This window comes from Callorhinus ursinus, unplaced genomic scaffold, assembly GCF_003265705.2.
Source record: "Callorhinus ursinus isolate GAN/ISIS: 27379988/994484 unplaced genomic scaffold, GSC_fseal_2.0 scaffold39, whole genome shotgun sequence".
Classification (NCBI taxonomy): domain Eukaryota; kingdom Metazoa; phylum Chordata; class Mammalia; order Carnivora; family Otariidae; genus Callorhinus; species Callorhinus ursinus.
Window position 1 is genome coordinate 2,354,844 of NW_027397101.1, and position 22,330 is coordinate 2,377,173.

A 22,330-nucleotide genomic window follows, 5' to 3' on the forward strand; every position below is an offset into this window, starting at 1 on the left:
TGGGAAGGGTGTTTTGGGCATATCTAACTGTCAGAGCTTCTTCTCAGGGGCGACCTACCAGTCCATAGGCTGTAAATAGCTCTGGGCTACTCTTCCAAGTCAATGCTAACTAAACACTGGCTGGAGGTCAGTAGGGTCAAACAGAATTCCTGCAGCCAAGTCTTGGAGACTCAATCTGTGTCCTTGGACGGCTCGGTGCTTGTGCCAAGCTCAGGTGCAGCTTGTCTTCAGCGGAGGCTCTGGGAGGGAGACTGGAGTTCGCTTTCCCTCTCAGCTCTCTGTTCTGCTGACATCTTCTGTTACACCTGTCCCTGTCCCTCCCAAATGTTCCCAGAGCCCCAGGATTGAATACAGTACGGGCATGATTCCATTCTGGGGTGGATGGCATCTCTTGTAGATTCCACCACCCTCGGAGACACAAGGTTTTACTGAAATAAAGGAAGCTGAAAGTCCCTACTTCCCACCACTTCCCCTCAAAACTCAAAAAGGAGACTTGGTCTTGAGTAAGATAAATGTTACTGGAGGGGATGAAATTTCCACTCAGCTCTCTAAAACATAAGAATTAGCAAAAATAGCACAAAAGATTTCAGCTGATCTTTTACATATGCATTGTCAAAACTAAAAAAAAAAAAAAAGAAAACCCAACTCACCAAGGTATTGAATAATATATGTAAAAGACTTAAAAGAGGCATATATTTATAAAATGAATTAAGTGGCAAAGGAATATGGGCTTGGCTAGTATAATAAAATGTAGCTTCTTGGCTTCACGGAGGATGATTGGGTTTTGTTTGTTTCTGCCAAACACAGGATGTTTATAGAGTGGTGTTTGTTTACTAGTCACAACCAGGACAACCTTTCATGTTTAAAAATCTAATGTCTATTCCATTAGTGCTGTACTTAGCATCAAAATACTTTAGTATATACATAATAGGTAATTGAGGAGAGAGAAAATTCTTCTGGAACTTACCCATCCTGTGGATTAAACACAGTTTCTGTTAAAATTCATCTAAATGAAGAAACGGTGCATTTGCTTTCCTGATATCATCTAGAGTAACCAAAACTGAGTGGCACGGAGGCTCTCAGACTCTCACCAAAGGTTTCTAAAAGCTGCACTTTGGAGCAAATAAAGGACGGAACTTTCTAGGGAGGGTAAATGTAATATCAATAAACGTCATCTCACTAAGCTAGGCAAATGGAGGGGGAGAGGGAGCCAGAGGAGAGGAGACAGGAAGGAGAAGCTGGAAAGATGGGAGGTCAAGCGGGGTAAAAGGTGTAAAATAAGAATCCTTCCGTGACTCGGGGTGGGGGTGCGGGGGGCGGTTCCTGGTTGTGACTGCTTCCTCTTTTCTTTCATTTACCCAAAAAGTTTGTTATTTTTTAAAGCACAAAATGTTCAGAACATTTGGCAGTGTTCTATCTGCAGTCTTCGCTTCCCTCTGCAGCTTTTCCCCGCACTTTGGATAAATGGGACCGAAAGGTGCCTCTATTTTTGTAGATTCATAGACTGATAAAATCTGAGAGCTGGAAGAAGCTTAGGGAAGCTCTGATCCTAATCTAGCCACGAATTATACACAAGGACACTGAAGACCATGGATTCATGTTCTGGGTTCATGTTTACTCCCACTGATATTTGGAGGCCACCCAGGGAGCTAAGTCAGGCCTTCAGACTCTGAATTCAGATTCTTGGGGGTCACAAGGTGAGCATCTTTGGATGTGAGAAAATTCTGGGAGATTAGGAAATCCTAGATGACAGTGTAGGAGTAGCTGAGGGACCTCAGCCAGATATGGAGAGGGAATCACCAAATTTCCTAGTGGGGAGAGCCTTTCATTTTAGTGTCGTTCCGTATTCTCTGCCTGCTTCACTGTACTTCTCTGAAAGCCCTTGAAAACAGGGTGTTCTCTGGCTAAATCCAGGCACCCTCAACTCCTGCATTCATTTCCTTCCCAACACATGCTAAGACAGGGCTTCAGGGCCTGGCCTGGTCATGATGAAGGATCAGCCAGCGTCAGCGGGGTGTGGACGATTGCCCTGCCCACAGCCTGCTTCCATTTAGGCACATTTCCCACTGCTATTATCAGTGAGGGTTCTCCCTGGTTTGAATCCAGTCCCAGTCCTCATCCCACCTCTGACCTAGACACAGGACCTGGTCCTCATAAACCTCCTGCCAAAGAAGTTGGCGAATTCATGACCTATGGTGAGTGCTTGTGAATCAACACTGCTAAAAACAAACCAACCAAAAACCACCAAACCAACACAAACTTGATTTTTCCCCTGTATCAACTCCTGACTCCCTCTCTGCTAGTTCCTTCTTGTTGAAATTCAAATGAAACTGTTATTTCAAGTCAAGAGGATGAAACGCCTGCCGCTCAAAAATTCATTCCAACTTCAAGGTCGCACACCTAAGACGTCTCATCTCCACGACCTTGCGTGCGAAGTCTTGTTGCAATCAGAGGCTATGTTTGCCTGAATGACTTCTAGCTTCAGAGAGGATGCCCATTTTCACTTTCTGGGATCCAGAGGCTGCAGCCACCCAAGGCACGAGTCAGACCTTCCCCAGCTCCAGGATGAATGGATCGGAATAACACACGGGCCCCTTACAGAGCTGCTCTCACCAGCCTGACCTGCTCAATTTTCAGGCTGTGGGCTCAGCAACTGGAAGTGTATTCAAACACTATCCCCTGAGCCTGGGAGGAAAATGTCTATGGTTCAGTCCTAACCACAGCAAAGCGATTTTTTAAGGAATGAGACAAACGGAATGCAGCTTCCGGGGCCCCACCCAGCCTGTCACCTCTGAGGAGTTGCCGCCAGAGATGCTCCTCTTCCATTGGAGGCACCCAGGGATGTTTGACAGGCTTTCTGCCCGTTGCCTAGCAACCCCTGCAGCATTGATTATGCATCTAAGAAATAGCAGCTATTGTCCTCTTTCCTTCTCTAGAAGGAGCTGACTGGTTTGAAATCCAAGGCTTTGCATTTAGACTGACAGATGTCAGTTTCCTGTAAATTCTGGCATCGCCTGCCCCAAATGATTTAAAGAACTTGAGGGATCTGCAGGAGCCGGTCTAAGACGGAAGTGATCCTAAGACACTCGAGAACCCACGAGGGCTGAGCACACCTCTCCCGTTAGAGGATCTGCTTGTTTGGAGCCAACCAGATTGACCTTTTCTTGATATTTTTTGGATGACCTTTGCTTTTTAGTGAAATGGACGCAACAACTGTTTTTTTCCCTTTACACTGAATTACAATTGAAGAACCCATAAAGAGGACGAGGAGCAGAGGAACCCATCTTTGAACAGAATGAGTTACTTTACCTTTAAGTAACTCAATTGCCAAGGAAACGCTTCATGGTAGTTTCCCTGCATTAGCTGTGGGTTAGCTATTTTTGGCTCTATCCAACCTGCATTTCAATGGCTATGATGCCTACAACATTTTCTTGTACTATGAATGCATGCTGATTTTTGTTTTTTAAATAAAGTGCGCTTCGTAGGATTCATGGCCTCTCTTCCCCCTCTCCACTAACTCAGGTGTATTTCTAGAAATGCTGCATACAAGACAGACTTTAGAAACCATATAGAACCCAAGTCTCATGTTTTATAGATGAGAAATCCGAGACCCAGGGAAGTCGAGTGACTTCCTCGAGGTGTAAGTTAAAGCAAGTGAGAGGCACTGCACAGGAACATTTGAGACTAGGAATGGTGAGATCTGACTTCAGCAGGCACTTCCTTCCGGATTTTTGCATTTCATGATTCTGAGTATCTTCTTGTTAACAGAGGGAATCATGATGATTTTCTTCACCAGGGGTTTTGGAAGAGTTGACTGATAAGCTCTCTGGCACATTACTGTTCTGCAGCCCCTAAGTAGCATCCAACATGTTTTGCCATTCCTATGTCTGGAGAGCCCTACCTCAGCCCCTCAGTCCACACAGCTGCCATTAATCCCTCCGCTCTCCATTCAAGTTGCTCATCTTTGGGGAGACCTCCCCTTGCCTGATATGCCAGCTGGGTCAGACCTCGCTATTATATTTATTAAGGCATCTGTACTTGTACTTTATAGACTTTGTCAAGGTTGTTAATTCTATATGTATCTGTGGGCTTATGTCATCAATGGCATGACTGTGTGTCTCCTCCGTTAGAGTGGCATATCCTTGAGGGTGGAATCCATGCTTTTTAGCACATTGTCTAATATCTAGTAGCATGGAATAAATGCTTGTTGAATAAATGAAGGGACGGATGGATAGATAAACTATAGAAAAAAGTAGCCTTTGAAATAGTGAAGAGTCGCAGTTGGCATTTCTAGGTAAGGAAACGATCTGATGAGCTACTGATAGTCATAGAATTTTATAGCTGAGAGGAACTGTAAAGATGATATATATATAGAATAATGTAATCTAATGAGAAATCATTTTAGAAATGATTAAACAACCATGCAGATATATAGAGCTATTAACTGATGTTCTTTAGCTTAACTCCCACATTTTGCCAGTGAGGAAATGGGAACCCAGAGAAGACAAATGACCCATCCAAGATCGCGTAGCTTGAACAAGGGCACTTAATGTCAGATCTAGGACTAAAACTCAGGCCTCCCCATAAGTCTGATGCTCATGATGCACCACACTTTTTACTTATTGAATTTTGCACATGCTCTAGTAGACCCAAGTGAAGAAATTCAACACAATGCCACTTACCAACTAATGCAAAGGTATATGTTAGTTGGGCTCATTTGTATGTAAGGATGAGAGACACTTTTGTGTTTTTCTGAGTAGAAATGCAATTCCAAGAAATAGGTGGAAATAAAGAAACCTTGAATGAATATAAGCAAAACATCATAATCAGCTTTGATAAGAAGAATTATAGAATACTTATGAGAAACCTAACTCAATCTGGTTTAAGCAGAAAAGGAAATTTATTTGCCGAAGCTACTGGAAAACCTTGCTATTGCTGTTCTAGTTTCAGGTACTACTGGTCGAGGAAATCAATTCTCCCTGTATGTACCTCTTGGCTCTGCTTTCCTCTGTATCAACTGTATTCCCAGACAGGTTCTCCCCTTTCCACTGTGGTAAAGACTTGGCAGCAATGGCTCTGGGCTTAGATCCTGCCATCCTAGCAACCCAAAAGAGAGCTCCTATTTCCCAACAATTACACTGAAGTCCAAGGGCCAACTCCTACTGGCTTTTCTTGAGTTGGGTCACCAGGTCCTCTGACTCTCTGGGTAATCTGAATATCCAGACTTGAGTCACATACATATCCCTGGAAATGGAAGATGGGGTCAGCTCTACACAACACACAGAGACTGAATGTGGGGAACCATGGTTTCCCGAAAGAATATTAGAGATTCTATCCCTGAAAGAAGCGGTGAAGAGCTGAGAAGAAAAAAATAGAAGATGACCAACTCAAATAGGAACTGCAGGGCAGAAAGGCCTCACTGTGACTAGAACACCTGGGGTCTACAAGCTCGCTCTGGATCTGAGGTAGCCCTTAGGACTGTGCCTTCTTCATCCTCTCAGCAGGAGATATCAGGGATTGCCCTCTAGGCTTCCCTGCTGATGGAGTCCAGGTATCTCTTGCCTTTCTGCTGCTTCCTAACACTTGACTCCTGCTTCCAGGCCAGTTGCTGCTCATGCAGTCTCTGTTCCTCCATTCAGACTGCTCAAGAAGGAAAAGACTGTGTGTTCAGTGATTCCACTCTTGTCTTCACCAGGTCACCTACCTGTGGCCCAACCATCCAAGGTCGTCACATGGGACAGATGAGGCCCTTTGTGGGGGAAGAAGCGACTAGAGCCAGTTGTCTCAGAACATGGATAGGGCAGAATAAGGGTTCAAAAAGGAAAGCTCATTCTCTCCCGTTCTGGAACAGTGAAACAATCCATAGACGAGAAGGGGCATTGAGAGTTCATCAATTAAAGTGCTCTACCCAGGCACAAATTTCTCTAAGACAGGTGGCTCTTTTCTTTCTTTCTTTCTTTCATTTTGGAGTTTTTTGTTTTTTATTTTTTTATGGTAGTCACCCTATCAGTCCTCACATCTTGATTAATCGTGACGTTCCCCTCCCATCCCTCCCTCTTCCTGTGCTCCCTCCACACTTCTCCATGGATACTGGCATGTGAGATCCTTGTTCCAACAAAATGGAAATGGAAGATGACAAGATGAGTGTATTAAAGAGAACATTCATTAACTCTGCCCCCAAAAAGGAGTTTGTATACCTTACCAGCAGACAATGGTACAGAAAGTGCTATCCACTCCCATCTTTATGTAGTCTCTAGGAATAGAAATTATAGAACTTTTAATAGTGGCTTATTAAAAGCCTTCATTGTCTTTATGATCCAGACATTGTTTAGTATATTTCTATTGTACTTTAGTGTAAGCCCATTTTTCCCCCTGGTGGCGTGCATGCATGTGTGTGTGTGTGTGTGTATGCACACTCACATACACTATGGGATGGAGAGCGACATCTTCCCGGTGAGAACCCCTCTGGTACTTGAGTCAGGTAGGCTCCTGTTACTACGTTGCTCCATTAATGTCCCCTTTCCAGGAACTTCAACTTTTAACCTTTGATGGGAGATCTGTTTTTTGTCCTGTTAAGTTATCTTGAACCCTATTTTCTGGCTCAACTCCAATTTATTCCCATCTTCTCAGAATGCTAAACCCAAAACAGTGCATTTCACTGGAATGAGGACTCCTCTGGTACTGAACACAGCTGGAGGCTTCACTTCACACTTCTATATCTCTGGAACCTGGGCCTTGCAGTAGCTGTGCTACTTTTTAATTGACTTTAGCATGACAACCCATCTCCTGATTGAGTTCCGATCTACCATGATCCATCAGCAACTTTAGTGAAATCGGCTCTGATTTTTAATTGTATTTAAAGCAGTAAACATATTGCAGCTGCCCTTACTGTAGGACTTCTGACTCATTCCTTTGAGTCAATATCACTCATATATGACTGTTGCTATGAATTAGTTTCATGTCTTCCAAAGACTTAGCATTGGTAATATGCAGCTTGATGTAATATGCACACATAAGCTGTCAATTTCACCACCCAAATTAGTGCAAGCATTTTAAAGCATGTGAATTAGGACTTGGCCTTGTGTTTCCCATTGGGTGGTCGACTCGTTAGATTCTGAACTGTAAGAGTTAGCGTGGCTGTGAAAATAAAGATAGCAGCAATCAACACCCTGGCTATGAATCTTGTATTTGAAGCTGTCACTTGGTACATAATTAAAGTCCTCGCAAAGGCCAGTTACATATGATCGAGTTGATATACACAGAGTGTTGGTTTCTAGTATGCGGTGAGCACTGAGTGTGATCAATTTCATTTTCATACCATCACTTCATTAGTTTTTACATTTGTCAGGATGTAGGGGAGCCACCTAATGTGCCCTCCTTAGTTTTTAAGATCTTCTATCAAACTCTTCCTATCTCTGAATTTATTACAACATAGTCTTCCAAAGTTCACTTTTATAAGAATTTGGTAAAAGCTTCCTCTACCATTCTTTAGAAGAGACCCTATAAGTTAGAAGAATCTCATAGCACTGGGATGACAGCTTACTCTAAATACCTGGCTAATCACTGCCCATGAAAACCTTACAAGAAGGGTATCTGCCTTAATTCTATTTCAGTTTAGTATTGTTTTCCAGCAGTCCGAAAAGACATGTTGACCCATTGATAGCATATTGATATGGCTTTTATAGAACAGTAGTGTCCAACAGAAGTATAATATGAGCCACAAATGCAAGCCACATTTGTGTTTTTAAATTTCCTAGTATGTACATTAAAAAAGTAAAAAGAAACAGATGAAGCTAACTGTATTCATATATTTTATTTAACTCGACATATCTAAAATATCATTTTAACATATTGTTGATATAAAAATATTAATGAGATATTTTATTCACTGCAAGTTTTCAAAATCTGGTGTGTATTTTATACCTACAGCACATCTCAATTTGGATTAGCCATATTTCAAATGACCACCAGCCACTTGTGGCTATTGGCGACCATACAGTGCAGGTCTGAGAGATATCGGAAAAGTCAACAATCTCCATTAGTGACAGATCTTGACCCAGTGAACCTGACCCAGAAGAACTTAGGCACATTGACAAACATTCTCGTGCATCTTAGTTGTTTCCTATGGGGGTTTACTCACTGCCCCCCCGTGGCGGTGGGCATTGGGCACGATGAGGTCTCACCATAATGATCTCTTCTTTTCTTATCCTTCACCTTAACTTTGTTTCTACAATGTCAAAAATTATAGGAGAAGAATATAAGACCTGTTTAAAAAAAGGACACAATCTCTGTTTTACCTTGTGTCTCCTAAACCACCTGTACTTTGAAATGCATGATCATTTGTCGTATCCTACAGCATCCATTCACATGGATGATTTCAAATAAGCTCTCTTGCCTCTCCTACCAGCTTCCTGTCAGTTAGCCTTAATATTTTGGGGAAGCATTTGAGAGGAATGTTAATTTTCCTTTCATTTTTTTTCCTGACTTCTATTTTGCCTTCACTAGTTTCTCAGTTCTGTGCTGAAGTTTATTGCATGCTGCTCAATTCTCCCAACTCTGAATCATTGTGTGCTCAAGGCAGTAACTTGCTGTAGCTCTGGATGAGACCTCTCCCTTGAGAATGTCTTCAGAAAAGGATGGTAGCTTTGAAGTGTCAGGAAATTCACCAGGAATAAGAAGAAACAAAACTACAAAGCAGACACCAGGAGTAAGAAAATAGCAATGCTCAATGATGGGGCAAATATGCCTGTCAAAGTGGTGGCGATTGTCAGTGAGGGAAGCTGCCACCTCATGTCCATTGCCAAGGACTCGGGGAACCAGCCAAGCCTCCCTTAATTGAGAAAAATGACAATCAGCCATGGTACAAAAACAGAGATGATTTTTATAAATAGGGTTGATAGCAGGATTTTTCCAGCTTCTGATTGCTGTCTGGCTATGGTTCCACCCTTAGAAAAATTCTGTCCTTCGAGTGCCAAATTCAGAAGATGATTTTGCCCAACTTGTTACTGCCATATTTTCTGAATCTCTTAAAATAGAGTTGAATCATAATTTAGAAAAAGGACCCAACATGCAAAAATGGATGGGCTCATAGGATGGAGCTAGGTTTGTGGGATGCTCTTGCCCCATGAATAGTGAAATCTTTCTTAAATCTAAAAATTTTACTGAAGCACAGCTTCTGACATTACACTAAGAACAATCTCTTCCTGCAGTAGATTGCTTTGGGGAAATGGAAATGTTAGATGCTCGTTAGCTCTTTTAGTTTGGTGTGCCCCCCCCCGAAAATCCTGTCTTCTCTCCCATCCTACCCCTCTACCGCACCGCCTGACTCTCTCTCTCTCACACACACACACATTCACACACTCACACACACACACACACACACACACACACACAGTCTAGCATTCTTAATCAACACTCTAAAGCTAAACTTAAGAAAAGAGGTTACATGCAGAATTTGTTCACACCTTGTGACGATAATGGCCTAAAAGGGTCAAGAGCCTTCTCTAGCTCACTGTTAAAGGTAGGCCAAGGCACCAGCAATAAGCTATCCCAGCAATGCAAGGCAGGCTCTGAGTAAGGAGTCTTGCTCTCTGAGAAGACACTGCAGGCTTCAAAGGGCTTTTGGAGGGGAATGGGGACAGCCTCCGGGACCCACTGTTCTCAGGGTGGGCCATCCCTGTGCCTTATCCATGCAGCTTTTGGCCTCCTGGATCCTCGTGCAGGCAAACTGAATGCAGGCCTGGTTGTGGTTTTGATTTCAAATATCACTCTCTACCAGGGACCTGGGACACATCTCAGCTTACACAACCTCACTCAGTCCTCCCGGTGACCCTGTGAAGTAGATGATATCATTACCCTCGCTCCACAGAGGAGAAAACAAGAGTTCAGAGAGGTCCAGAGCAAAGTCAGAATTTGAACCCAGATTTTTTTTTTTTAATTCTAAGCTAGAACACCTTCTTTTTGAGTACCACCATTATGAGGACCTGTCTTTGGACCAGAAGGCGAGCACAGACCTTTGTGGCTAGCCCTCCAGGAGACAGTGAATTGGGAAGTCTCTTCTTTATCCTTACATCCTCCTGCCCGCTTTCTCCGCCTATACTCAGACCCGTGTGCCACCTTTCCAGATGAACGCTCAATTTTCATTCCTTCCAGTGCTCTTTTATCTCTAGTTTACACAGAACTTATGGGTCAAGTGTTCTTTTCTTTGCCCAACACGGGATTCTGCTGTCAAAGGAATAGTGGGGAGATAGACACATACCCAAAACCACAATGCAAGTCCAAGGGTGAAAGATGTTCCCATGTATGTATTTTGCACCAGCCGATGACAACGTCCATCTCCTCCGTGTCTGTCTGCTTGCCCTAACTGTGATTTTTTCCTACTCAGAAATTCAACAAAACAGTCGTTGGATTAAAAACCAACCTAAACAAGTCATCGAGATAAGCACTTCACACCTCCCTATGCAACAGGGATGAAGGGGCTGAGTTTGGCTGGGTATAAAACCTGTTTCTGGTGATTCCAGGGAGCAGAGCCCCAGACACCAGGCTCTCAGCCACTGTTAATTTTGTTATTAAATGAAGAAATGTGTGGTTTCCATGGCAACAGCCCTGCCAAAGTTTTATAGCCTCTCTGAGTACTTGCTGGACCAAATCTCACTTTTTAAATCAGGTGCTCTTAAGGGACCCTACTCAGAAAACCACATGCTAACATGAGAATGGGGAACCCCACCACCAGACCCTTTTTTCGATTGGTATCTCCAGAATTTGGCATAAGAAACAACTGCCTCTAGCCTAAAGAAAACTCTAGGTATAATTTCTGTCCCGTTGGGTCAGGTCATCACTGGAGAGAAAGCTTCAATCCGGCTAAAGTCAGTTCATGAAAATGCTAGATTGTAGCAGAAAAGACTTTGCGACCTTGTTGTTGCCTCTGTCATCTTAATGTTTCCTTGTCACTGAGGTGAGGCAGGCCCTGCATATTCATCCGTGCCCTCCTGTGTGGAGAGCGGCCTTGCGCATGCTAAGTTACATATTGCAAGCTCATCATGCAGCAGACTTGATGACGAGCCTCTTGCCCCCTTTGGGAATGAAGGACTTGCTCCCTCGCTTGCTGGGAAGGTTGCAACAGTCTCAGCTGCCAGTAACCTATAGGGGCTCAGGAAGTCCACGCAAGGTCACACTCTCCTTCTGGGGTGGCCTCCATCCAATGGCGGGCTGGTGTGAAGCTCCAAAGGCCCAACCCCCTTGGCTCAACTCAGGACAGCCCTGAAGGGTCATCCTGGAGGGCCAGACGAGGTGTGTTGAGAGTGCATCACAGCTCAGCTTCTCCCTCTGCCCAGGCCCTCCCAGCAGGTGTTAATACTAGTAAATGTCTTGGCTGCTAACTTCCATGCCAGGGTCTTTTCCTTGGGAGTTTGACTTGTGGCACATCCCAAGGTCTAGAAGCTGCCCGGGTCAGGAGCATCCCCCCAGGAGAGCAGAGTCAAGGCAGCGAGGTATAGCAGGACCGCCAGGAGCCTGGCAGTGTTCTTTGATCCTGGACATGGTATGTAGTCTCACACTCAGTACACTTCTGATGCATGACCGTGCTTTCATTCTGTGCCAGTGTTCAATTTTTTGTGACTATGGATGTTCACATTTGCCATCTAACACTGGTAAGCACTCATTGCGGTCTCCAGAGAAGGCGTTCACGTGTGCACGTGCCACCTCTACCAGCAGGAGTCCTCTGGGCCTCCTTCTCCTCATCTCTTAACTGTAGCTGCTGTCACTAATTACCACAAACTCGGGGGCTAACACAACACAAACAATCTCTCTCACAGTTCCCATGGTCAGACGTCCAAAATCAGCTTTACTAAGCCAAAGGGAAGATGTCAGTGGGGCTGGCTCCTCTGGAGGCTCTCGGGCAGAAAACATTTCCCAGCCTTTTCCAGTTTTGGGAGGCCACCCACATTCCTTGGCTTGTGGCCCCTTCTTCTAAGCCAGCAGCGTGGCACCTGTGTCCTGTCTGACCTCTGCTTCTACCCTTACAGCTGCTCTCTCCTGACTCCCCTTCTCACCCACGGCCCCTTGTGTGGAATGACTCGGAGCCCACTCAGATAATCCCCCTGCATCAAGACCCTTAACTTACTCACATCTGCAAAGTCCCTTTGGCCATGTAAGGTAACATTCATAGATTCTGGGGATTGGCATGTGGACGCCCTTGTGGGGGCATTATTCACCCTGTGACCCTGGTGACCGTGCCCGAGTGAGGATTCCAGGCAAAGGGAGGGACACGGGCAGAGACAGGGAGGCCTGGCCTGATGTCATGTGGGAAGCTGCAGAGCCTTGTTACGGTAAAAGCATAGGTTTCAAGAGAGACATGTCAAGTGATCAAACCGGGGCGCCTGGGTGGCTCAGTTGGTTAAGCGTCTGCCTTCGGCTCAGGTCATGATCCCAGGGTCCTTGGGATCGAATCCCACATCGGGCTCCTTGCTCAGCGGGAGTCCACTTCTCCTTCTCACTCCCCTTCTGTGCTCTCTCTCTCTCTCTCTCAAATAAATAAATAAAATCTTTAAAAAAAAAAGTGATCAAACTGGACAGAGATACAGGTGAGCTGGTTCATTTAGGATGTGTGTTTTAAGCATGAAGTAGAGTAATTATCAATGTGACTTCTCTCCCTCTTTGCCCATAAATAAGCCCCTGAGGCCAGGATTTGGGTCACTGTCTTCCTGATGCCAGCACAGCTCTAGCTCTGTGACTGGCACAGGGCAGGAGCTCAGCACAGGTGTGTGGCATCACGGAATGTCAGCTTTGCCCTATGACACTGCGCTGGCGGAGCGCTCTGAGAAGAGAACTAAGGGCCCCAGAGCCTGGCCGGCATGACCCTGGGCATTGTCATCTTGGCAACATGATGGGCCAGCTTGGCACTGCCCGGACAGGGGCATCTGCTGAGCCGGCAGCTTGCATGGGCCCAGGGGGGAGAAGGCTTTTGAACGCGTTACATAATAAAACTGGCAAAATGATCACTGTCGAGGCTGGAAGATAGGTACGTGAGGGTTCGTTATGCTCTTCTCTCGACAGAATATTTCCATGATATGAAGTTTCTTTTAAAGTTATGTGAGCAGAAGTGAGCGGCCCATGGCATCCTTGAAAGCAGAACAGGTACCACAATGGAAGAGAAGTCTGTGGTAATAATTGACTGATAACAGGGATTAAAAAAGCTGAAGACTCGAAAAAGCTCCTACCTGTTACTTATGAGGAAACGCTTACACTGAGCACTTCATCAACTGCAAAGCTTTCCACGCCCATGAGGGGCGACTGCTCCTCAGTTTTTAATACAGACAGTACTTCCTCAGGAATGAGGCCATTTCCCAGTCTTTTGTATAATGAATGAGATGAATTTCTTCACATCTAGGAACCGCAGGGCCTGCTGGAGTCATTCCTTCTCCACACAACCTTGCCTTAAATGTTCTCAGTTTGAAGTGTGTTGCTTCTCTCCCCTGCCTGCCCCTCGTCCCCAGACTCTGAAGGACGCCAGCGACAACGCACGCAAGGACTTCCACCGTGAGGCGGAGCTGCTGACCAACCTCCAGCACGAGCACATTGTCAAGTTCTACGGGGTCTGTGTGGAGGGCGACCCGCTCATCATGGTCTTCGAGTACATGAAGCACGGGGACCTCAACAAGTTCCTCAGGTAGGGCGCGGGGTGTGGCGCGGGAGGGGGCTGGAAGAGGGAGCAGACCTCCATGTTCAGGCAGGCCTGAGGGTGAGGACAGGGAGCTCTGGGGAAGGGCCAGGGGTCCCCTGGAACGTTCTCTGGTGACAACACCAGCACGTTCTACAGAGGAAGAAATGGACCCTGAAGAAATGAGGGACGGGAGAAATGAACTGAGCCATGGACTCTTTGGGGAAGGGAACCAAGCGATGCTTTTATTTGCCTTGAGCGGAGGTACAAATGGAAGTCGCCCATTTAAGAGCATGAATGGAAAGAGTAAGCAGTCCCAGTAGTGTGGGCTGGGAGACTGGACTCTCCTTCCTCGTCTGCAGCAGCAGCCATGTCCGCCTGGGTAGATCTCCAGCCCACTTTGCCCCAGGCACCCCGACTCCAGGTGGGCCCGAGCTGGACCCTCTCTCTGTCATTCCTGGCTCTAACACACTGTGTTCTTTCAAACGTGGCTACCTCTCAGCTTTGAAAGGCTAGCAAGTGTGCTGCCTGTGGTGTCTTGGTAGATCGTATAACTGAAGAGAAACAGGAAAGATGTCGGCCTCGGTTTTCTTAACTGTAAAAGGGGTATAATAGTACCCACATCAAGGACTAGTGTTGGGACGATTGTGATAACAGATAATCAATAGATATTGTCCCCAGAGCCACATGGTTGAGGGATCCGCAACCCTGGGGATGTTATACCTCTTGTGTTACAGTGACATCTAGACCTCTCTGTCCTCCTCCAGCTTCTGGGGGCCCTGGAAAGGGCTTTCCTCAGAAATGGGCACCAGGCAGCCCCTGGAAAATTCGGAAACAGTGCAGTTTAATAAGTCCATTGCTGAGAGAACGGTGGCGGGGGACAGTGTACTGCTGTGCTTAGAGATGTCATCATGCAGTTTGTACCTTCCAGATCACTTGTACTAGGCTCATGAATACACATGCAATTTAGTCGTCCTTCCCTGGGATGGGTCCCCCTTCTCAGCCTTATGAGCTTATGATTGCATGGGGGGAGGGAATGCCAGGTGAGATTAGGAATATGTGGCCACCTCTTGGTGCTCAGAGTCAGTCATCCTGATGCGTTCCTCAGTGTCAGCAATTTTTCTTGCTGGGGAGAGGGGATGATGATAGATTTTGTCTTTCAGATCTCATGTGAAAGGAGGAAAAGAAGCTACATTTGGTGGAGGTCTAGCTGCTCATAGAAGTATTTTTCCCTTGTTCCCATGTTCTAGGCTACTTCTCTAATTAAAACTGGTGCTTTCCAAAAATATAGCACCAAAAATAATACACCAAATGTATTCACCTGGATGCAATTAAATGCTTCTGTGAGCTCACACTGTGTATGTGTATGCATGTGAGTGCATGTGTAAGTGTGTGTGTGTGTGTGTGTGTGTTGATCCTTTCACTTTTGGCTCAGCCAACCTCTCCCTAGCTCTCCTTCCTGATTCCAGAAGGAGCAGGCCCCTGATTCTCCCTGGGCGTCTTGCACAAGGCATGGAGCTATTAGAAATCTCTCCCACTTGATTTTAGAATCTGCTGAACTCTGGTAACAAGAGGTTTTCAATGCCAAGAAGCAGGTCCTCAGGCACAATAACGCACTGTGAACTACAGTCCATCCTCCCTTTCTGGAAGGGAACCCAGCCCCTCAATGCCATGACCATGCCCCTCCGTGTCATTGGCACTGCCCTATAAAGACAGATGTCTACAATTTTCTCTCACCCTTTTTATTCATCCAAAGCCATTCACTGAACACCAACATGGCCAGGCCCTATGCTAGGGTGGCTGGGAAATGAGGAGAAACATAGTTCTTGCTTGCAAAGAGATGCCAGTTTTTCCTCTGGAATCTCTCCAGAATTCCCTTACAACAAGTTTGCAAGTAATAACAGCTAATATTATTGAGACTTCTAAGCATTTTAAATGGTTTAACTTGTATAAACTTAATAAACTATTATTACAACTATTCCCATTTTATAGTCAAAACAAGAAAACTGAGTCACAGAGCTGGGATTCAAACCCACAGCCGCTGGCTGCAAAACCCAGAGCCTTAAGCACTGCACTGCTTCCTCTTGAGGTAGCCGGTTAAAAAAATCAGAAGGAAAGTAGCATGCTGCGGAATTTGGAGCCAGACCGTGTGGCTAAGTGCTGACTGTAACCCACACTTGGAGAGAATAAGCTGAGGAAAGGGAAGAGCCTCCCTCATTAGAAGCCCATTGAACCTTCCTGCTGTCCCGGCCAGGGTGCTAATTGTGCCTTTCCCCTTTTAAGGCATGTTCTCCCTGAAGAGGTAAAAATATGTTTTTATTTCCAAAAGCTGCAGGGTAACCTGGAGAATGAAGCAGAGGGCTTTTGTGTTGACTTTATTTATACTCCTCTCGAGAACTTGTTTAGAAGACTTGCCTGCCCTCTTTTTACAGCAGGATTTTCTGCTCAAAGCCTTCTCCCATTAAAAGGAGTCTTGTTCAAATACTCAAAAGCAAGCAGAGGAGACAACTGGTTTAAAATGTGGGAGACTGCCCTAACCCACACATGGTAGCGGAGAGTGCAGACGGCACTGGAGGCCCACAGCCTTCTGGCACCTTCAGGCAGAGGTGGCCTGTGGCATTGGCCTCAAACGTCTCCTCTTCTCTGGAGTCTTTGCCATGCATAGATTCTTAGAAGGGTCTAGATTCCTGGGGCTGAAATAGGGTTCTGGCAAGTGAGCAACATATTTCACTCTTTGATTTGAATCTATGAAGATTACATCTTGGCCTAGATTCTCTGGATATTTCAGGATTTCTCCTAGTTTATGTGTTCTTGTAGGTCTCTCTGCTCGTTTAAAGTCACAGTAAGGAGTTTGTCTCCCGTGATAGGTGAAAACATTCCGCCTTTCCCCTGCCCCCTCAGTGCTGGGAAAAACAACCTCAACCTTTGAGCAATCTTAAACTGGCTTTCCATGAAAGGCCACGAAGCTCCGCACAAGCACGGTCTCAGTTACTACTCCCATCAATGAGCTTAGGAGGGTGCAGTGGGTACCCCCACTTTACAGAGGTGAACTGGGCTAGGACCTTCTTGCACAAAACCAGGAAGTTCCTCCCCTGGAATGGTTCAACCCAAATATTTAGAGATACAAGGGACCTACACGATCACCTAGCCTAATAGCCCTTTGTCTGTTTGACTGATGGGGAAATTACAGACTGGACAAGTTAAAAGTCTCCCCTAGATCCTGGTGGTGGAAAACTCCCCTCCTCCTCATCCAGTGTTTGTTCTCTGAGAATACAAGAATGAAGGATTTGGAAATCCAGCAAAAGGGGGAATTACTGGGGGCTAGAGCCAGGAAGAAGGGGCATACACCTGCAGTGGGAGATGGTCCAACCGAGGTGGGGCTGGCTGGTGTGGGGAGAAGCAGAAGGAACAGGGTGTTCTGGGACAACTCCAACCCTTTCGTTTTTCAAATACTCGTACAGCTCCACAACCCTGCAGGTGGGATCATCCACTTTAAAATCCATTTAAAATCTTCCATATTGATTTTGAGTGCTTCCAGCTGTCCTGAAGGAAATCCTCTCCCTTATTGGCCTCTGGGAGGAAGCAGCACTTTGCTCCACCAAAGCTTCTGGAAGAGAGGGACCCTTTACTCTGTGCCCTGCAGCACCCCTCAGGCCATCAGGGGCCAGTGACACCAGTCTTGGCAGGATTCAGGAGCAGGGCCTGGTGTGGCTGAGGGAGCATCCTGAGACTGGGACGCTCCCCTCCTTGAAGCACGTGCCAGTGTTGAGGTGCCTTAAGTCATCACATTGCTAGGGAAAGGCCAAGTGAATAAGATAGAAGAAAAAGAAGATATAAAATACCATACTCCCCCCGCCACTGCCATAATGTAAAGAATAAAACTTGGCCCAGTAAAAGAATCAATGTATTGTGATTCCCCAGAACTCTCCATGTGGTGGCCAGGGCACAGGTGGGCAGGGGAGGGGTGGGCAAGAGATGGGATTTTTCACAGCGAATGAATGTCCAGCCTGAGGATGCCCTGGGATTCTGCTAAGGTGGGCTTGAGGGAGACCAGGGCAGCTTGGAAACCCTGCCCCACTGCACAACTCTGGCCCTGGTGGGGGCATGCTGGAGACATTGGCCTGGGTGGGGGGTTCTCCGGCTGCAGCTTGTAGCTGGGAGGGGAGGGCTGGGGCTCCCACTGGGGCATGATGCCCCTCCACCACTCCAAGAGAGCCAAACTCTCCCCCCATGTTTTGGTTTTGGTTTATTTTTATTTTTGTTCATAGTTTTTACGCCACTGCTTCTCAGGGTCAGGGGCTCTGGCTGGTGCCTGGCCCCAGGCTAGCTCTGGGGCCCCTAAAACACAGAGCTGTGTGTGTGTGTGTGTGTGTGTGTGTGTGTGTGTGTGTGTGCGCGCGCGCTGAGGAGGGTACCATGCAGGCCCACATGGCCCCGAGAATTCTAGATTTCCTGGGAATTGAAGCTTTAGGGATGCACCTGTGGGCAAAGCAGCTCCCCCCCACTCTTTAGCTAAGTCAGGCAGCCCTTGAGCCCTAGCTGCTGCTGAGAGACGGGGCCCTTGGAGGAAAGAGCTGGGGCTCCAGCAACACTTCTGTGTCCTCCACAGGGCCCATGGGCCTGACGCTGTGCTGATGGCTGAAGGCAACCCGCCAACAGAGCTGACCCAGTCCCAGATGCTGCACATCGCCCAACAGATAGCCGCGGGCATGGTCTACCTGGCGTCCCAGCACTTCGTGCACCGAGATCTGGCCACCCGCAACTGCCTGGTCGGTGAGAACCTCCTGGTGAAAATCGGGGACTTTGGGATGTCCCGGGACGTGTACAGCACTGACTACTACAGGGTGAGTGGCTGCACCCATCAGGGGTCCCCGGGGCTCTCTTTCCCTGGGAGCCCCTCGTATTCATTTGCTGGGGCTGCCATAACAAAATACTGTAGACTAAGGGGCTTACCTAATAGACTTTTATTTTCTCTGAAGGCTAAAAGTCCAAGGTCAAGGTGATGGCAGGGTTGCTTTCTCCAAAGGCTTCTCTTCTTGGCTTACAGACAATGCCTTTCTCTGTGTGCTTACATGGTCTTGTTGCTCACACAGTCTTGTTGCTGTGTGCGCATCCCTGGTGTCTCTCTCTCTCTGTGTCTAAATTTCCTTGTCTTATAAAGACACCAGCCAGATTGGATGAAGGCCCACCACAGCCTTGTTTTCATTTAGTCACCTCTTTAAAGACCCTATCTCCAAATACAGCTATAGTCTGAGATACTGGGGGTTAAGGCTTCCACGCACAAGTTTGGGGGGAACACAATGCACCCCATAAACCCCTCCTGCTCTTTCCATGGTTGTCCAGAGTGGTGTGTGATATCTCCAAGAGAAAAGCCCTCAGTGTGAGGGTTCAGCCAGGGGAGCCCAAGGGCTTGGGGGAATCCCTGGTTGGCACAAGGTTAAAGGGTTTTGAAGTTTATATTTGATTCTGTGAAATTATGCCTGGAGCCTTTATCTGAGGGTGTGGCTGAAGATGAACTTTTCACATAAATAATAACACCATAGACCTTGGAAGTTCCCACCCAGAGCCATCTTGGTTGAAAGTGGGTTGGCAGGTGGCCTTCTTTGTGAGATGTAAGAAGTTCTGTCCTGCCTCCTCCTGAATAGTCCCACCTCTGGTTTGCTAGGCTTCCACCACTAGAAACACGAAGGGCTAGAGTTACAGAAACACGTCAAATCCCCTGATTACCTGGAACTGGTCCCCTGGGCAAGGTGGATTTGTTAACTGAGACCTCGGAACTTGGGTAGGAGAGGAAAAGGACATCTCTGGAAACCTTGAAGTCACGATATTGAAAGTGAGGGTTTGAAGAGGTATGCTACTACCTCAAACCCTCAATTTGGTTTTCCTGTGGTTTTGCTTGATTTTCAAGGCAGAAGAAGAGAACAGGAAAGAGAAGGAATAAATGTGCTGTGTGTACATAGCCTAAGAAGGTAAAACATAAAACTTGACTAGATTTCGTAAGGTAGGACTGGCAGAGCCAATGCTTCTCCTCACCTTTGGTCTTCCCTTTATGAATTTTTTTTTTGAGGAACTTTGTTTGTTTCCTATGCCCCTCTCTGCAGCCTTACTCACTTCTCATGCCCCTGCATTTTAGTTAAACCAACATCACTACAAGTAGTCTAAGAAAATAAATCCAGTGCTTTGCTGCATATTCTTCTGTAGATTGTTTTGTGGGATTTCTTCCTTTGTCACCTTGAGAAGCATTGTTCACAGTCTGTGGGACAAAAAAAGAGTGGAGACCAAATTGAAAAGGATTCTCTTGGGTGTGTCTGTAGAAAACGTGAGTATGGTCTTAACTTTAAGTGTTCAAAATGGAGCTTTGAAGCACCTGTCCTGAGTCTAACGATGACTAGTCTATTCTGGATAGCTAAAATATAGTGGGAGCCTTTACCTACTGATGGAAGCATCTCCACTGTTAGCTCTGTTCCTTTGGTGGGAGGTGGGTGTGGGGATGTTTCCCTGTCTCAAGAGATGAAGAACCACATGAGTCCTTCCCTAAAGAAAAGCTTTGCTGATCTTGATGAGCATCGAAGGGAGAAACATGTGGCCCTAGCAAGAGCTCCGTCTTTACAGTAAGTTAATAAAGGTCCTAGAATGCTTGGCACAAAATAGGTACTCAACAAATGTTTTCAGCTTTATCATGATCCAAATGGATAAAATCATTCTTCATTCCCAAAGCCACAACTGAGCCAGGTGGAGTCCAGTGTCATTTCTTATAATCGCTAGAAAAAATAAATCAGAGAAACAAGATAGAAATGCTCAACAGTAAGAAGATAAACAACCTGATTAAAAAATAGGCAAAATTTTTAAGTAGAGGTGTCTCCAAAGGGGATATACAAATGTTCACATGAAAAGATGCTCAACATCATTAGTCATTGGGGAAATGTAAATCAAAGCCCCATTGAGATAGCACTTCACACTCACTAGGATGCTGTAATAAAGATGGACAATAGCAAGTGTTAATGGGAATGTGGAGAAATCAGAGCCCTCGTACACTGCGGGTAGGGATGCAAAATGGTGCAGCTGCTTTGGCAAATGGTTTGGCAGTTTCTCCAGATGTGCAACACAGACTCATCATATAACTCAACAATTCCACTCCTAGGTATATTACCTAAAAGAACTGAAATCATACTTTCACACAAAAATGTGTACACAAATGTTCATAGCAACATCATTTATAATAACTAAAAAGTGGGAACAACTTAAATGTCCAACAACTGGTGAATGAATAAATGAGATGTGGTGATTATACAATAGGCTATTATTCACCAGTAAGAAGGAATGAAGTACTGACTCATGCAACAACACAGATGAGCCCTAATGCAACCATTATGGTAAATGAAGGAAGCCAGACTCAAAAGATCACATATGGGATTCCGTTTATATGAAATGTCCAGAATTGGCAAATCCGTGGAGACCGAAAGTAGATCAGTGGTTGCCAATGGCTGGGAGAATGGAGAATGAGAAGTGACTGCTGCTAGATATGGAGTTTCTTTTTGGGGTGATGAGAATGTTCTAGAAGTGTACAGTGGTGGTGGTTATTTAGTATATTGATAAATGTGCTAAATACCACTGAAAGGTAAATATTATGGTATACAAATTGTATCTCATGTCTTTAAAAAAAGTCTGAAAAGTCTACAAGTCTACGGTATATGAATTATATCTCATGTCTAAAAAAAGCCTAAAAAGGAAAATACTAGCTAAATAGTGACCATTATTATGATCATAAGAAGTTAGTCTGGATTATTTATACATTATAAAAGTACTGTCATTTGTTATCTACTTTATTTTGTTATCATTTATTAAAAAGGAAATTCACCACTTAGGTGACGTTTTCCTGAAGTTCTTTTTTCTGAATTGATTGGAGGAAATAATGCTTCCCAGTTTCTTTGTTAAGTGTTCTTGGAACTATCCTCGTCATTAGCAAATGTACTTCAGATGCCACATTTATGCAACCCCATCCCCCACCCCTCTCCCACCATGATCACTACTCAGTGGCAGCTGGGGGATCTGTATGTTCACTTGGCTATTTGTTGTTCCCACTAAGGATGAGGAGGAAGAACCAGCCTTACGTTGGCCTCTGTTATAGGTGGGGATGGGCAGGAGGGGGTAGGAAAGTGGATGATGGATATTAAGACCAGACAATTTGATAGTAGCCTAGGAAAACAAACGATGGTTCGCCTTTTGGTTCCATGAAATTATTTATTATCCTAGAAGTCATTTGTAGTATATTTTTGCTTATTAAAAATATCCAAAGCAAATCAGTGGGCTCCATGCTTTGGTTTTGTCCAATGGACAAGCAGAAGCTGTTGCCGATTCTGCCCATGAACTACAGCACCATCTTGCAGTGGCTGTTTCCCAGACCATTCTTGCTTTCCCATTAGTTATCGACCTGTTGGATCATCTCTAAGCTCTGCATTAGTCCCCTTCCCATCATGTCTTTTCATCCTCTCTGTCACTGGAGCTGGGGAATGTGCCTACTTCAGAGCTTTGGTTTCTCATGTGCCAGCACCTTAAGTATGTTTTTCTTCATTATTCTCCTCCTATCCTCTCCAAAAGCCTGCGTCAAACCCCAGGGTTTAATGTGGGAGGATTTTTGTGCCAGCCAAGGCTCTCGAATCTGGAAGGATGGTG

The 22,330-nt window shown here is 45.6% G+C and overlaps 1 protein-coding gene across 4 annotated transcripts in view; it reads left to right on the forward strand.

Annotated features, from left to right (window-relative positions):
* Positions 1 to 22,330, forward strand: part of NTRK2 (neurotrophic receptor tyrosine kinase 2) — a 328,863-nt gene that overhangs the window by 248,066 nt on the left and 58,467 nt on the right. For 3 of the 4 annotated variants that reach the window (XM_073880676.1, XM_073880674.1, XM_073880675.1), the window contains exons 17-18: positions 13,494 to 13,666; positions 18,267 to 18,501. In XM_073880676.1, coding sequence (XP_073736777.1) covers positions 13,494 to 13,666; positions 18,267 to 18,501 — 408 coding nt within the window. Of the gene's footprint in view, positions 1 to 13,493; positions 13,667 to 14,820; positions 14,947 to 18,266; positions 18,502 to 22,330 lie in introns of those variants that run through there. The other variant, XM_073880677.1, reaches the window with a different exon arrangement.